At 43.6% G+C, this 17,582-nt stretch overlaps 1 protein-coding gene across 1 annotated transcript; it reads left to right on the plus strand.

Moving 5' to 3' along the window:
* Positions 1-364: 364 nt before the first annotated feature.
* On the plus strand, positions 365-6,999 carry sack1b (scaffolding CK1 anchoring protein B). The gene is made up of 5 exons (XM_085369367.1): positions 365-471; positions 2,304-2,777; positions 3,922-4,086; positions 4,571-4,695; positions 5,103-6,999. The coding sequence occupies exons 2-5, from the start codon at positions 2,328-2,330 to the stop codon at positions 6,997-6,999; spliced, it is 2,637 nt and encodes an 878-aa protein (XP_085225493.1). The 5' UTR covers positions 365-471; positions 2,304-2,327.
* Positions 7,000-17,582: the final 10,583 nt, after the last annotated feature.

A 17,582-nucleotide genomic window follows, 5' to 3' on the forward strand; every position in this document is an offset into this window, starting at 1 on the left:
AGTCATCTATGTGAAGACACTGCAAATGTTTTATTTGATTTTAAACCAACATTCCTTGCCATACATAACAATAAATAGAGTCACACTCTAAAATTAAAATGTATTGTCTTTGAGGAGTGCTGTGCCGCTATTCCCGATGTATTAACAAAACCTCTTTGTGTCCGTCAATATGCTAGATTTTCGTCATTCTGAACTTTGTACCCAAATACAGAAGGGGAGTGGCTTTAGGTCTGAAACAGGTTTATGACTCCCTGTGAGCGAGTTTCGAGTCTGATAATTTGCATGTTAGAACTGGAATCCACACCCTCAACCTGCAGACTGCTTATCATGTTGAGACACCTCTGCTTCTTTGTCTTTTTCAGTAGGCACACATGAGTCTCTAAACATTGAACATAAGTTGAAAGTATGTAAATGTAAGCGGGATATTCTGGGAGCAGTCAAGAGGATTTTCACAGAGTCAGGAATCTAAATGTAAGTCATTGTTATTGAGTATAAGATAACATTGTTGTGACTAGCTCACTAAGCTTTTGAAGCCGCTGAGAGACATTCAGCGAGCGGCTGTAAGAATATCAAATGCCTCGCTTTCAAATGAATGAACACTGGGAGATTTATGAATAAATGTAAACAGAAGCCGTTGTTATGAGGTGTGTGTCCTATGATTAAACGCGTTGCGATAACAGCTGCTCAGCCTTTTGACATTTCTGTTTACCAGAAAAGCAGCACAACCAAGCCGCACACTTGAAGGAGCTTTGATAACTGAGATCTAACTCAAAATGTAAATAACTGCGCATGTATAAAATCAGAATGTACAAGAAAGCTGAAAAGGTACCTGAAAACAGGTATAAGAAACAGCTGTACATAAGGTGATCTGTATGTTGGCAATGGTTCATGCTCTGCAGCAAAGTCGGCAGTGAAAGTATAATTTCCACTCACACTTTCCCATAGAGGAAAGTAAAAGCGAAAAGGGCGAGTGCAAATTTGACTCTACGCTCTCTACACTTAGCCAACATTAATGTGAAACTAGAGTGAAAAGCTTGAATGTTTAAATTGTAACACTCGTTTGTTCAGCCGACATGTGTTTGCATTAATCTGGTGAGACCTGATTGGACATATAATGTCAAATATAACAGGGAAGCACCTGGATCACCGAATTTATGAAAACCGTGGGCTTTAAAGGTTACAGTGTTTTTTTTTATTTCCTGTTGTCCAGTACTAATATTAACAGGGGCAATAGCTTTAAGCTGTCAATCTGTCAATCTAAACTCTAAAGGGGCAAAAGGGCACCCCAGTTTGAAGGGATTCACATTTAAACATGGAAGGAGCAGATATGGTGTTCAGTATTTCAAAACAGCTTTCAAAACCAAAATAAGTGTAAAACACAGACCAGATTTACCAGAGTACATTAAAAACCACTTAAAATATAAATCTACTGACAGCAAATTATCATGTAGTTCCTGGTTTAGCAATTTTATTTTGTGTTATTTATATAACATGGGCATGCTGAAGCATGAGATATTTACCACCCTCTTCTCAAGTAATTTATCATATCTTATTATTGAGTGTTACTGAGGAAATGCTGGTTAGCTAATCAGTAAACAGCTCTTTGTACAGCCCCTGATTTCTTTTTCTAGTGGTGAGCTCACCTTAACGTCAGGTGAAAAACAACTACACCTTTCTAACCATCCAACCATGCTGGGTCTTCACGTTGATAAAAGTGACAGAAGTGAAAACAGGTTGGTTTTATTTACATTTCAACTGTACAGTGGAAATTCCTTGATGTGAATTTTTAAGTCTTTCAGGTTTCGAAACAGCGTCGTAAAAAACTGATTATATGTTGTTGAGGCAAACTGAAATACTTTCGCCGATTAGGCCTGTACACGCCATTAAAACAAACCATGTGTTGACCAGGACTATAGCTCACCTGGTTGAGAAGGCGATCCACATGCTGAGGCCTCCATCAGAGGCTCGGGTTAGAGTTTGCTTTCCTGTCTGTAATATGTTATAAGGCCTGGAAAATGCCTAAAATACATCTTTAAACATGCCTTTTAATATCTTCATCACCTCATAAACGATCTAGAACATTAAATAATTTACTGCTTTATATAAGAACACTGCCTTTAATGTACTCTTTGACCTTTCCATGCAAACTGTAGTATAGTTTAACATTAACAACTTTCCGCATACTGCATTACAGCTTACCTTTCCTCGTTAGGGTTGCCATGAGTCAACATGTTCCACCCTGTTGCACTGTTTGCTCTCTGATCCTCTAACATTATGTCATTGATTTTCATTTTCTATTACAGGTCCTACTGAAAAAGTCTGGAGCCATGGAGTCTCCAGAGTTTTCCCTGTTGTCCTCCTTGCGAGGTGAATTTAAATCAGAGGATTTCATTCAGCCTCACTATAAGGAGTCGTATCGGCTGGCAATTGATCGCTTGGTGAATGGCGGCAGAGACAGTTACCAGGAGTTCTTAAAAGGAGAACGGCTCGGGAGCTTTCTCTCCGAAGATGAGATCCTCTTCATCACTGGAAATGCAGAACAGCTCCCACCTCAAACCCAGACCGAGGAAATCAAAGATCCCTCGGATACCAAATCATCCTCTGGGACATATTGGCCCATGCACTCAGATGTGGAAACGCCAAATCTGGACTTAGGGTGGCCGGAGGTTTTGCATGAAATGTTACAGACTAATATAGATCTGCTCTTTCATCCACCGAGACTAAACAGCCCAACAATTAAAGAAGTCATCCGGAAGCACATTCAGGATGCAAGACAGGTAATCGGAGCTACCAGCAACAATGGACTGAGATATGCGGGCACGCATTGATCACAAAAGCATGTCAGAAGCACCTTTCTCCTTCAGGGAAAAGGAGTGTCTGCCTGGGCCAAAATCTGGTTCTGCAACTCACCATCATGAGAATTGAGTGTGTGAACTATTTTATAGTAATTTCGATTACTGCATTATAAGAAGCAGTTTACACCTCAGTAAACAGCCTGTGTCAGTTTTGCGTAGTGGACGATTGCTTTTTTAAAAGTCTGAGCTGACTGTTAATTAAAGCAGCATGTTCACCAGAAAATGGCAGGAAAGTATCAACATAAGTGATCAATGCGTGCCCGCATATCTCAGTCCTAAAGCTCACAAAGCGCTAAAGAACCCACCCCCTCAGTTCTCATGCTAGTGAAGTGTAAAGAAAACGGAACTGGAATAAATCTTTAATGAAACAGAGCAGCTGCACTGTCTCAAGCCTGTCCAGACAGCAACTTTAAATTTGCATATATGAAAGTGCATTGGAGATCACACACAGTCCAGGCACAATATGTATTAAAGTAACACTCAGTAAAGTCACACATAGGTTCATTACATCCTGCAGTAACACAGTGTGATAGTGCTATTTTCAAAGCGTCCAGGAATTTCCCCGTCTGCATTATCATTAGGAACCTTTTATGTACACTTACTGAACCTGAAGTGAAATCAAAGAACGAAGCAAAAGGGCTCTAGTTTGGTCCCACTCACAAAAATGTTCCAGGAGTGACTGAAATGGATTTGAGATCAATGGATGGCTGTGGCTCAGGAGATACTGAATCTCAAGTTGCCCCTGATGCATCCATTGGAGTGTGAGTGTGTGCATGCCTGTTAGACAAAGTGCTTAGGTATAGAAAAAGTGCCTGTGTGAATGTGCATGTGATTGGGTAAACAAGACTTGTGGTAAAAAGTGCTTTGAGTGCTCCAAACATTTAAATGTATTGATTATAGATAAGCACATGTAGCCGTTTATCGTGTCCCTTTTTCTTCAGCATGGAATCATGTTGGAGACTTTGTTCATAAGTGATTTTTCAGAGTCTCATTTAAGGCAATTTACCATTTATGAGCTTGCAGATGTCAGATTGATTTACTATTCACTGTTGATTTGTCCTTGCAGGTCATTGCCATTGTAATGGACGTGTTTACTGATGTGGATATATTCAAAGAAGCCGTCGACGCTTCAATACGGGGAGTCCCGGTTTATGTGCTTTTGGATGATTACCATTTGAAAAGTTTCCTGACAATGGCTGAAAACCAAGATGTGAAACTCCAACAACTGAGAGTAAGTTTAGGATGGAATGGATTTATTTGATGTTTTGGCTGTGCATGCATTCTTACATGTAAATATTATCTTCCCAGGCTTAAAATGTTTTTAAAGTTCACAATAATTAAGAAGATAGTTTTCAAAAAATTGTGTTTATTGCCATATGCAAAGTAACAAATGACCTTTTTAAAAAAAAATAAACCTTAACTTTAAAGCGTTAAATTATTAGTAAATCTGGTTAATCCTGTTTTTGGGTGGAGTTGTAATTACTGGAGAGAGATTACAACGACTCAAACACACCTACAAAGTTCCTTTTAAATAGAAATTACATGCCAACAGCAACAACAACAACTCGACGATTCAACAAATAATCGGAATGATTCTGTACAATATGCATGCCTGTATCACATATTAATTTCCTCTTTGACATATTATTACCACTTGTAAAATGTGACAGTCATACATATGTTCTGACACTCTCCTTTCATTGCTCTGATTGCAGAACATGAGGGTGCGCACCGTGAAAGGTCAGGATTACCGCTGTCGATTAGGAGCTAAATTTCATGGTGCAATGGAGCAGAAGTTTCTTTTAGCTGACTGTCACACAGCAATTTACGGCTCATACAGGTAAACAAAACTGCAATACAACCGGAGCTGTGGTTGAGACCACTGAGGTGCACACAAAAAGCTTTCAGCACTATATTTGTTCTGGCTCTTTACAAAATTTCTGTCACAGTTAGTATTTATTATTTGTTTCAGCTTTTTGCTGTTTATTAATGTGAAAAGCTTGTAGAAAATGTGACTGCACTTATAGTGGAAAAAAAAGTTTCAGTATTCCAGGTGTTGTAAATGTATTTTACTAGTGTACTTAGAGTCTGTAAGTGCAAACCTTTAAGTGAAAGGTTTTCATTTAAAGTGAAAGCCTTTCAGTTTGAGACTAACAACTATTTGAGGATAACAAATCTAAGCTGTAAACCAAGGGAAACAAATCAAAATACAGTTTTTTATACAAGTATTTTCCTGTTTGTTTACAGTTTCACCTGGTCATTTGAGAAGATCAATCTGAGCATGGTTCAGATCATCACAGGACATCTGGTGAAGTCCTACGATGAGGAGTTTCGAACCCTCTATGCCCGATCGATCGTGCCACCTGAACTGTGTCCTCCAGAGGGTTTGCTCCAACGAAACGGGTCACTTGGGCAACAGATTTTACCAAACTGTCATTCTGCTCCAAATCTTCAGCGGAGGGACATGTTGAGGCAAAGTCTGGACACAGTCTATCGGAAGACTCGTGAGAGGAACCTTGGTCAAAGAGATTATGAAGAGAGGCTGTTTGAAGAGGAAGATTACAAACTTAGACCCTTGATGGAAAATGGCATTGGTGTTCAGGAATTTCAATCGGTGGAGGAGATGAACTTCTTCAAAAGGCACAGCTATGCTGGAGAGAGGCAAGATGGACACGAATCCATCCCACAGAACATCAAGCCTAGAGGGAGCAACTGGAATATCTCTAGAGATGGAGCAAACAACTATGCTATGAATAATTATTTACAAGTGCCACAGATACACAGAAGTCACAATTTGCAGTCTTACAACGGAAATGACAAACGAGTTCTATCCAAGCAGCAGAACATGCCAACATTGGAGAATATGTCCAAGTCCTATATGCGTACATTGAGGATCGAGTCATATCTTAATAATCCTGATGTCCCATTTGGGGACTCTTGTGACTATTTAGACCAGTTTGAACAACTGGACAAAGCTAGCCCGTTCATGCAGGGAGGGATGAGGTCCTCTCTTGCTCTCAGGCCAACCGTACAAGAACAAATGGAGGCAAACAGATATCTACATACTTCTAGTAGTCTTAGCCCCACAAAAAACAGTCATTTACACTACTCATCCATGCAATGGACTCCAACAGGAGCAGGCTATGATACAGGTAGAAACCCTTATCATTCATATGCCAACCTGAGCCGAGCTAAAGACAGGCAAATAATCACAAACCCTAACATTTTCAGTGACAACTGGGTCAAAAGGCACAGTGTGGCAGATCCGAGATCAAGCACACACGAATCATCAAATCACATGTACAATGCTTTTGTAAGGATGCAAGAAGGCCAAAGTGAAGCAGCAATGACTGCACTGAATGGAGGACATGGGTCAAATCTAAATGAAGATCAGAGACCTGTCTCCCATTATGATGTCAAGAGCATGACAAGCACAAAGAGTCCCAGTGGCCCCATTTGGCAGGAGCCACCGGCCCGGGCTTTGTCAGCAGCAGCCCTGGATGTGAAAAGCAAGGATTTGACTGATAAATCAAACCGCACAGGTGCTAAGAAAATCACATCTTTGCTGAACATACAAGAGAAAAAAGAGAATTCAATTAGGAACTCAAAAACACCAAGTCTCACGTCAGCGGACAGCTCAGACACTCTGACTGCTGAGGATGAGGAGAAAACATCAGTTATAGAACAAAAACATCTCCCAAGCAGAAGCATTTCTCTCAGTTACTCCTCAGAGCGCCAGAGGAACAAGGTGGAGGGCATAAAATCTTTAAAATCGCGATTCCAAGCTGAGAAAGAACAACAACCTCCGCAGAGCGCTCTCTCCAAAACCACCACACAGAAGAAACCCAGCATTTTTGACAAAAACACAAGGCCTGGATTTCACTCAAGCAGCTGGAGCAAAGACCGAGGAGGTGAGAATCGCCTGTCGAGCAGATTTGAGCCTTTCGGCTCATCGGAAAAGAAAACCTCTCTACGCACTCCACACAGCTTCAGAATCAAACCGTCCCAGGAGAAGTCCAAAAGCCTTCCAAAAGGAGAGGCAGCTATTGAACTCAACAGCACTCAGGCTGCCAGTGGACATCATGAAAACAAGCTGGAGAAATTCTTTCAAAGAGTGGGAAATTTTATACACAAGAACAAGTAGCGACGTGTCTTAGCATTACGCACACTCTTCACAGGTCAATAACTACTAATGCACATGTGATTGGTAATGTTTATACATGTAGCTTTGCACTTTGCTGCGTTAAGAAAATGTTTTGGCAAACAGAGTTTACGTCTTTACTGGTTTATAGGTGCACTGATGGATGCCATATATTGGCAATCTGGAAATACAATTGTCAAGCTGCTTTTGTGTCTTTCTTCTACTTGAACTTCCTAACAAATTCACTGTCAGAATGTGTTTGGGGATGCGTACCTTTTTGTTGTTTCAAAATGTCACAAAAGTATAAAATGTATTGCTGCAAGTGCATACACATACCAAGGTGCTGTTACTACTGCCAAAGCCACATGAATGTTGACGGGTAAGTTACAGAATAAACATTGCAAATGTCCAAAAAAACAAAAAACAAAAAAAAAACAAAAAAAAAAAAACATTGCAAATGCTACAGGTGTCCAAGATAAGATATGATGGAGCACATCCTGTGTCAGACAGGTTTTGCCGAATGCTGGGAGGGTGCAATACTTCTGTAAAACATGTGCTGTATTTTCTTAATAAAAATTTGCATCACTTTTAATATATTGTATTCAGGAAAATGAAGAACACTTTCTTTATTAACTCATTGCTTTTAAGAGATTCATCATAAGAGTTTGTTTTAATTCATGGGTTTTGTGCCTTAAGTCAAAAGTCAATGTCCCACACTTGACTCAAGGTGCAAGCCTGTCTCTAGGCAATATGTTCGTATATTCTTCATCCTGGCGTTGTTCCCGCTGGTGCAGGGTCCGCTCTTCGGCAAAGGTTTCTCCATTTGGTTCTGTCCAAGGCGTCCTCCTTAATTTTGTCCATCCACCGTTTCTTTGGTCTGCCTCGAGGCCGGCATCTTTCTGGGTCGATCATCATTGCCGTTTTTGCTACAGAGTTCTCATCGCTTCGAATCACGTGTCCATACCACCTCAGGCGGGACTCAAACATCTTTTCCTTAATTGGGGCTACACCTAGTCGCTTCCGTATGTCTTTGTTCGTAACATGGTCCCGTCTTGTAATTCCGAAGCTCCATCGGAGCAGGGCTACTGGGCGGGCCACCGCTTTGTAGATTTTTCCCTTGAGTCGATCTGGCATTCTTCTGTTGCAAAGGACACCAGTGACCTGTCGCCATTTTAACCAGGCTGCATTTATTCGTGCTCGGACATCGGAGGTTATATTTCCATCGTAGCTGATGACTGAGCCCAAGTAGCGGTCTTCTTCAACTCTTCGCTGTCAGTTATGATGGTGCCATCAGTTTGGGGGCCTCCTTCCAGGTATTCGGTCTTTTTCGTATTGAGCCGCATACCGTATTCATCGAGCCGGGTCTTCCAGAGTTGTGTCGTCGTTTGGGTCTCTTCTCTGTCTTTGCTGGCGAGGAATACGTCATCGGCAAAGAGGAGAGACCATGGACGAGGTAACTGGAGCTCGGCCGTGATGGTATCCATACATAGAATGAAGAGGAGGGGTGACAGAGCTGACCCTTGGTGGACCCCAACTCTAACTGGGAAGGGAGGTGATAGTCCAGCGGTGCATCGGACTGAACTGGTGGCGTTGTCGTAGAGGAGCTGTATCCATTTGATGTACGCCTCAGGGACACCATGCGATCTTAGGGAGTGCCATATGAGGCCCTGTCGAAAGCCTTTTCAAGGTCTAGGAAGGCAATATGTACCGTCTTGTTCTTTTCCCCTGTGCTTCTCCAGCAGGAGTCGGGCGGCGTGTATGGCGTCAGTTGTTCCACATCCCTTTACAAAACCGCATTGGTTGGGGGTGACGTTGACAATTTCCCGAAGACGTGCATCGATGACTCTTTCGAATATTTTCGTCGTGTGACATAGTAGGCGGATAGGACAGTAATTTGAGCATTCGGCTACATCCCCTTTGTTCTTCCATATGGGTATGGTAATGCTGGTCATCCAGACCGTTGTTCGTATGTTCGTATATTACTACATTGATTTCCTAATTTGATTGTGTTGACACACAAACACTGGCTGTACTCTATGCTATGAGTGCCTCGGGCTGGTGGGGAGCACACCACATGAGTTATTGTGTATTCAATCAGACCACAATCTTTTAACCAAGTGGCAAAATATTTGCTCTTATTTTATTCTCTTTAGGAAAAGCAGTAAATATTTTTAATGATATGACAACAACAACAACAGCATTTTTGTGACCTGTCAGGTATAATAATTAACTTCATGCATAGCATAGATTCAGAGATCTTAATAGATATGTTATTCAAAACAAGCACCCAGGAAATAATGGTAAAGCATCCAGTGCACATGCATTTACACTTTGCCTTGAGTGTAAATGCATGTAAACTGCAGCAATTCATCTCTCGTTTTCATTATTCAAGTATTATTTCTATACAGTTAATATACAGTGACAAGCTCACTGCACAGGAGTATTTAAAAAAGAATTCAATATGCTGAACTTGCCAGCTGTGAAGCTTTGTTTATTTGCAGTATTCCTGAAATTATTTTTGTTAAATATATGGAAAAAGCTAGAAATTCTTATTGTAAAAAGAAAGAAAATTACAGTATTTGACGTGTTTTTTTTATGTTATCACATGTCATTAAAGACAGTTGGTCAGCCTCATTAAAGTCAACATTTAAAGATGGATAATTTAGATTAGGTAAAGAAAAAAAACAGATAATAATAAAGTAAGACAATGAGTACTTACAGTTTTTGCCCGTTGCTTGAACACTATAAACCCATGCTTAGACTAAAGTAACACAACTTGAAGCTTTTGTTACCATACCTCAAACACATGTACCCATACCTTAAACAAAAGCGCTCCTTTGCACCCTAGTTGCAATTATGCAACACACTTACTCCTTTATGCAACACACATGGTCCTGCATACTACACTCCATTTCATACATAAGACACTTTGTTCACAAAATTAAATTTCAGGGTGCCATTTGGAAAACACATGTATCCAAAATACAAAACACATGGGGTAATTGCAACCACTCAAATACACACCTGAAGGACCTTACTTGCAAAACTGAACACCAATTAGCCAACTACAAAAAGCCCTCAGTTTAGCCAATTCAAGAACTTTGCAAGCATGGATGGAGGAAGAGCAAGAGGAAGAGGAGGAGGAGGAGGTCGAAGAGGAGGTCGAAGAGGCCATGCACAGACCCATATTGCTGATGATATAAGAGCAACTTTGGTGTCATCAACCAGGGCCTGACTATGAGGGAAGCTGGGCAGAGAGTCCACCCACATCTAAGCCGCTTCACAGTGGCATCTGTAATAAGAACATTCCGACTAGAAAACAGGTCTGTCTTCACCTCTCTACCTTCTACTCTACTCTACAGTATATCACATTACCATATCAAGTGTACAGGGTATTGCAAGGTGCTAATGCTCCTTTTGCAGCCAAAGTGGTAGTTTCTGTGAAACATACCATGATTACTTATATTGAAGTACAGTGTTGTACAGTGGATGATACAGTATATACAGTAAAGTACTGTAAGAAAAATAAGCAAAGCGATGACAATATGTGGTTGTATTCCTCTAGAATGACTCGAAGACCTTCTGGGGGAGGACGCCAACGCATGTTCACACAACAGCAGGAACTTGCTGTTGAGGACCTAGTGAGGGCAGACAATGCCATCCGTCTCCACCAGCTACGAAAGCAAATACTTGCAGACAGGCAAGTGTTCAACAACATAAACCATGTGAGCATCACCACCACCACTGCATTTCGTTGCCCTGTACCTGTGCATGTGCAATGACAGTAAAGTTGAATTCTATTCTATTCTATCACACGCATCTTGAGAAAACACAGCATCACCATGAAGCAGCTCTACAGAGTCCCATTTGAGAGGAACAGTGACAGGGTCAAAGGACTTCGAGCTGAATATGTACGGGTAAGTGTAACTGTCCTTTACATGTATCAGAATCAGAATCAGAATCAGAATCAGAATACTTTATTGATCCCTGGGGGAAATTATTTTTTGTTACAGTGCTCCATTTTAAACCAACATTAAGACAAGACAGACAATACGCTAACTAAGAATAGTACAATATATACATATATATACATACATACATACATAAGTCACTTATAAATAAATAGTTGGAAAAGAAACATGTGTAGCTGTAGCAGCAAACAGTGTGTTAAGTGGATGCGTTGTACAGGGAGATGGCCACAGGCAGGAATGATTTCCTGTGTCGTTCAGTGGTGCTTTTCGGTAATCTCAGTCTCTCACTGAACGAGCTCCTGTGACTGACCAACATGTCATGGAGTGGGTGGGAGGTGTTATCCAACATTGTCTTTATCTTGGACAGCATCCGCCTCTCCGACACCACCTTGAGGGAGTCCAGCTCCATCCCCACAACATTGCTGGCCTTACGGATCAGTTTATTAAGTCTGTTGGCATCTGCGACCCTCAGCCTGCTCCCCCAGCATGCAACAGCATAGAGGATCGCACTGGCCACAACAGACTCATAGAAAATCCTCAGCATTTTCTGGCAGATGTTGAAGGACCTCAGTCGCCTCAAAAAATAGAGACGACTCTGGCCCTTCCTGTAAAGTGCTGTGGTGTTTTTAGCCCAGTCCAGTTTATTGTCAATGTGTACTCCAAGGTATTTATAGTCCTCCACAATGTCAACACTGACCCCCTGGATTGAAACAGGGGTCAAGTGTTTCCTGGTCTTCCTGAAGTCCACGATCAGTTCCTTGGTCTTTGCCACGTTGAGCTGCAGATGATTCTGCTCACACCACGTGACAAAGGAGTCGACCACAGCCCGGTACTCTGTCTCATCATCCCTGCTGATGCATCCAACCACCGCAGAGTCATCAGAAAACTTCTGAAGATGGCAGGTCTCTGTGCAGTGGCTGAAGTCTGTGGTGTAGAGGGTGAAGAGGAAGGGGGAGAGGACAGTCCCCTGTGGTGCCCCTGTGTTGCTAATCACCTTGTCAGACACACACTGTGGGAGACGTACATATTGTGGTCTTCCTGTCAGATAATCAACAATCCAGGACACCAGAGAAGCATCCACCTGCATCGCTGCTAACTTATCACCCAGGAGGGTCGGCCTGATGGTGTTGAAAGCACTGGAAAAGTCAAAAAACATGACCCTCACAGTGCTCGCCGGCTGGTCCAGATGGGTGTAGACACGATTGAGCAGGTAGATGATGGCGTCCTCTGTTCCGAGACGAGGCTGATAAGCGAACTGAAGGGGATCCAGATGTGGTCTTACTATGGGTCGCAGCTGGTCCAGGATGAGCCTTTCCAGGGTCTTCATGATGTGGGAGGTCAGTGCCACGGGCCTGTAATCCTGGGGGCCACTGGGACGAGGCGTCTTTGGTACAGGGACGAGGCATGATGTCTTCCACATCACCGGGACCCTCTGCAGACTCAGACTCAGCATAAACAGTTTATGAAAGACTCCACACAGCTGGGGGGCACAGGTCTTGAGGACAAGGGGACTCACTCCGTCTGGTCCAGCAGACTTGCCTGAGTGAAGTCTCCTCATTTGCATCTCAACCTGGTATTGAGTGAAGGTGATGGGTGGGGGAGGGGTGTCAGGAATCTCACAGGAGGCAACATGTGAAGAGAGAGGCTGGCACAGTGGTGTGGCTCTGGATTCCAGGCTGACTGCAGGTGAGGTTGTGGGGGTGGGAGCAGACACTGTGGTGTCGAATCTATTGAAAAACAGATTCAACTCGTCGGCTCTATTCTCACCTCCCTCAGCTCCCTTGCTGTTGGTTGGCCTGAATCCAGTGATGGTCTTCATGCCCCTCCACACCTCTCTCATGCTGTTCTGCTGGAGTTTCCACTCCAGCTTCCTCCTGTAATTGTCCTTAGCCTCTCTGATCTTGTCCTTTAGTAACACCTGGATCTTCCTCACCTCCTCTTTGTTGCCCCCTCTGAAAGCCCTCTTCTTGTTGTTGAGGAGGGCTTTGATGTCCTTAGTCACCCACGGCTTGTTATTTGGGTAACAATGAACAGTCTGAGCTGGAACAATGGAGTCGGTGCAGAAAGTTATGTAGCCTGTGATACACTCAGTAAGCCCATTGATGTCCTCGGCGTGAGGCTCACAGAGTGTTTCCCAGTCGGTCACCTCGAAACAGCCCTGTAGTTCCGCTATTGCCTCCTCTGACCACCTCCTAACAGTCCTGGTGGTCACAGGTTCCCTCCTCACAATTGGCACATAGCGGGGGGTGAGGTGAATCAGGTTATGATCTGACCTACCAAGTGGGGGGAGGGAGGAGGAGCTGTATGCATCCTTGACGTTAGCATGCAGTAAGTCTAAAGTTTTCTCTCCCCTGGTGGGACAGTCCACATATTGTTTGAATGTTGGTAGTGTATTGTCCAGTGATACATGGTTGAAGTCACCCGAGATCACAATAAAGGCACTCGGGTGCTGAGTCTGTAGCCGAGCTATGGCAGAGTGGATAGTGTCACATGCAGCTGTGGGGTTAGCAGAGGGGGGAACATAGACAGCCACCAAGATGACGTGAGAGAATTCCCTGGGTAAATAATACGGCCTGAGTCCAACAGCACACAGTTCAGTGTCCGGGCAACAAATCCTTTCTTTGATTGTTATGTTGGCAGGGTTACACCACCGGTTGTTAACTAAAACAGCAAGCCCACCTCCTTTACGCTTACCGCTAGCGATGCTGTCCCTGTCCGCCCGAACAGTGTGGAAGCCTTCCACGGAAGCATTCTCATCGGGAATGTCCTGGTGCAGCCATGATTCGGTGAAACACATCAGGCTACACTCTCGGTATTCCCTCTGACTCCGTACCAGTGCTGAGAGCTCGTCGATTTTAATTGCCAACGATCGCACATTTCCCATCACGATAGACGGCAGACACGGTTTAAACCTCCTCCTCGCTTCGAGCCTCCGCTGTCTCACCGTCACCTTTTTTCTTCTCTTCTGTCCTTGACCTCTGCATCCCCGATGTGTTTTCCTCCAAATTTCAGCTGGTACTTCTGCGGGCCTGGCCAGCGAGCCGGCCGGCATCAGGGCGATCAGCTGATCTCTGGAGTAAACAGTCCGTGCGTGTAGGAGATGTGCCGCGGTCCCGTTCCTTGATAAAAGTAACAGTTCCACGGCCACCAGAAGAACAAAAACTCTCTCAATCCTCTCAATGTACAATACAGTATTGTTGAAATCCAGTAGCAGCTGAATATGTACCATATCAGTACCACATGGATCCACTCTGAGAGCTACACAGGTACCTGTGTGATGGGGTGAGGGTTCTGTATGTGTAGCACTGTAGTACAGTAATATGTTCTCTTTTTTTTACAGAGAATCTTGGCCATGGATGGAGCTGCACAGCCTCATGAATTCATTTTCATTGATGAAGCTGGATTTGACCTGTGCAAAACAAGATGACGGGGTCGTAATGTAATTGGCCAAAGGGCAATTGGGGTAGCGCGGGGGAAATATCACATTGTGTGCCGCCATAAGCCTTCGAGGGCTTCTGCATCATCATACAAAACTAGGTCCATACAATAGCCAACATATACTCACATTTCTAAATGCTCTCCATGATATAGTTGTACAGAACAGAGCAGATCAGCCCATGTTTGTAGTGATATGGGATAATGTCAGTTTCCATCGGGCTGCTCTGGTCCAGGCCTGGTTCTCCAACCACAACCAACTTGAAGTGGTATACTTGCCCCCTTACTCACCATTTTTAAACCCTATAGAGGACTTTTTTTTGGCTTGGAGATGGCGTGTATATGACCGCCAACCACATGCCCGCATGCCTCTTCTGCAGGCAATGGAACAGGCCTGCGGCGACATTCAGGTGACAGCAATCCATGGATGGTTTCGACATGCAAGAGGATATTTTCCCCGGTGCCTAGCAGGAGAAGACATTGCTTGCGATGTCGATGAGGTCCTGTGGCCAGACCCCAAAAGACGGCGGGATCCATGAGCCCACGTATGCACAATTGTCATGATTTTTTGTGTTTACAGTATGGTGTTTTTTCTATTACTGTATTGTGTTTTGTTTTGTTTTTTTGCTTTATCTGAATTCATGGTACTGCAATGTACAGTGCTGCAATGTACAATATTGAGTCCTATTGGCTTTTTTGGTTGTTTGAAAATGTGTCTCCTGAAAATATGCCTTCTGAATAAACAATGAACATCAAAGACTGCAGTGTTTTATATAAAGTAGACTAGTGTGTTCCCCCTGATCTGTAAGTGTTTGCATATGATGCAAGTATGTGTCACTTTGTCAACAGAGTTACATTTTGACAAAGGAATGTTAGGTTTTGACAGCAGAGTTTAGGTTTTGAGAGTAGAGTTTCAATTTGGCACAGATGTGAATGGTATATTTCCCAGTGTTGTGTCATGTTTACTTGTGTTTGGAGTTTTGGCACAATGAGCGAAGTTTTGCAAAATGTGTTCAAGTGTTGCACACTTGGACAAATGACACTTCCAGGCGTGCATGAGTTCAGAATCGTTCTCTTTACTTGCTCATTTGCAACTGCAAATACAAAACACAAGCACTTCAGTTCAGCGTAACTGCGCTCTGCAGGCTATCTGTGCAGTAGAACACACAGGACCATTTTACATATAACTACTGAACACGTGTTAACAAAGTACTCATTTACTCAGTATTTTCCCACCAATGTTCATATTACAATATTCTGCACACTCATATGCTCCTCCAACTAGTATTGTTGCGCATGGAGACTACCCTCTCGATCCCCTCATTACATCATTTGCGATGTGACATCCCGTTTAACACCAGTTCAGGTACATCATGTAAATCACAAACTCCGACATTAGCGTTGTGTTCCATTAATGACAGTACCTTACTCTAATACATTTCTCATACGTCAACATCATTCCGTTTATCAACACATAACTTGTGCTCACCTGCAAATACAAAACACAAGCACTTCAGTTCAGCGTAGCTGCGCTCTGCAGGCTATCTGTGCAGTAGAACACACAGGACCCCAAGGCTGCCCGATTCAGTGCCTGCGTGAGCCCAAAGCTGCCCGATTCAGTGCCTGCGTGGGCACCACCCGTGGGAATCATCATTGATCAGAGTATCCTAGCTATATTGCCAGTTATCACAGTATGTGTCAGAAATAGTAATACAGAACTGAACGCATAACATAACAATGATAAGAATGCATGAGATTATGGAGGGGGGGCAATATCTATTACAATACTTCCATCTGTGCCCACCCATTACATGAGTCCCACACTCTCCCCTCCAAAAATGAATGTCATCCCGACATTAGAGATTTTTTCCAGAATGCATGTCTTCAACAGAAGGTTACAGCAGTAGCTTCACTGGGAGTCAGCCTCTCAAGATACGTTCTGTCCGGTAACAGTCTTTGGCATGACATACATCTCCCCCTTCATGTCATGTACCAGCAACAGACACTACTGGCCAGGCAATGTCTGTAAAGTCTCTCCGCCACACAGGCGTGCTCTGTATCAGGCTGAAGGTGTAGACCTATCACTCTACCATGTAACCTTTTACACAGACACACATTTACTGCTGTATATCTCACATACAAGCCAGTATCTCTCTATGTGTAGCTAGTCTGGTTCTGGTATTCCCTGTTTAACTCATGTGAACTATTAAACAAATACATGCAGTTGTTGCTCTGTCAAATTTGCTCTTTTTAACATTTGCTACTGTGAACACTTCCCTTTCTGTTTAAACTGTCACCACAGTAAACTCAACATGTGACAATGAACTTAGTTTTTTTCTCTTAGCTGTGGACATCACTTGTGTCTGTTTATGACTGATGGCTGACCTAAGGTGTCATACGTGAGTGTCTTGGGTGGATTTCTGCATCGGAAAGGATACTTTCTTGTGGGAACTGGCTGTGAGTTGGGCTCTCCCTCGTCTTCTTCATCAGATGACGACACCTGTCCTTGACTTCTTCTGTTCTCCTCCCCAGACAGCTCACTTCGCCCTGCCTCCTCCTCCTCTGCACTTGACTCCAGTCCACCTTTTCCACCCTCGTCTAGGCACTCGCTGCTGACACCACCACTTGACAGTTCTCCGTCAGCTTCTTCTGGCTGGAACTCCTCTGCCTCTGCCCTCAGCTGACTCCTGATCTGGGTGGGTGATTCCGCAGCTTGTGTGGTGATAATTCCCCAGTCACCCTCATCCTCTGAACCGCTGTCGTGGTCACTCTCCTGCTGCTTTTCTTGGGTCTTTCCTTTTCTTTGTTGTTTGGCATCCTCCTTCCCATTCTTGTTTTTCTCCAGCTTCTCCTCCTGGACGGGGAGAAAGTCACAGGGCAGTAGGAGGTTCCTGTGCAGAACTCTCACTTTCCCTGGTCCTCTCTCTGGCTGTACGGCATAGACAGGGCTATCTTTGTGCTTTCTTTCTAACACGACATGTACTCGCTCCTCCCAGTAAGACCTTAGCTTTCCGGGCCCACCCCGATCTCTGAAGTTCCGTACTAGCACCCGACATCCCGGTTGCAGTTCCACTCCATGAGCCTTCCGATCGTACTGCTTTTTCGCTCTGTTCCTCTCTTTCTGGGCTGTTTCTGATGCCAATCTGTATGCCTCTTGCATCCTCCACTTACGGACGTAAT

Source organism: Diplotaxodon limnothrissa, linkage group LG13 (assembly GCF_057381915.1).
Source record: "Diplotaxodon limnothrissa isolate DT_005_m linkage group LG13, D_limnothrissa_male_GT1.1, whole genome shotgun sequence".
NCBI lineage: Eukaryota > Metazoa > Chordata > Actinopteri > Cichliformes > Cichlidae > Diplotaxodon > Diplotaxodon limnothrissa.

Bases quoted from the DNA above. Each gene is read 5' to 3' on its own strand.
- sack1b (XM_085369367.1), top strand. From the start codon at position 2,328: ATGGAGTCTCCAGAGTTTTCCCTGTTGTCCTCCTTGCGAGGTGAATTT. The intron at 4,087-4,570 runs GTAAGTTTAGGA...CTCTGATTGCAG, and splicing joins TGAAACTCCAACAACTGAGA to AACATGAGGGTGCGCACCGT. The intron at 4,696-5,102 runs GTAAACAAAACT...GTTTGTTTACAG, and splicing joins GCAATTTACGGCTCATACAG to TTTCACCTGGTCATTTGAGA.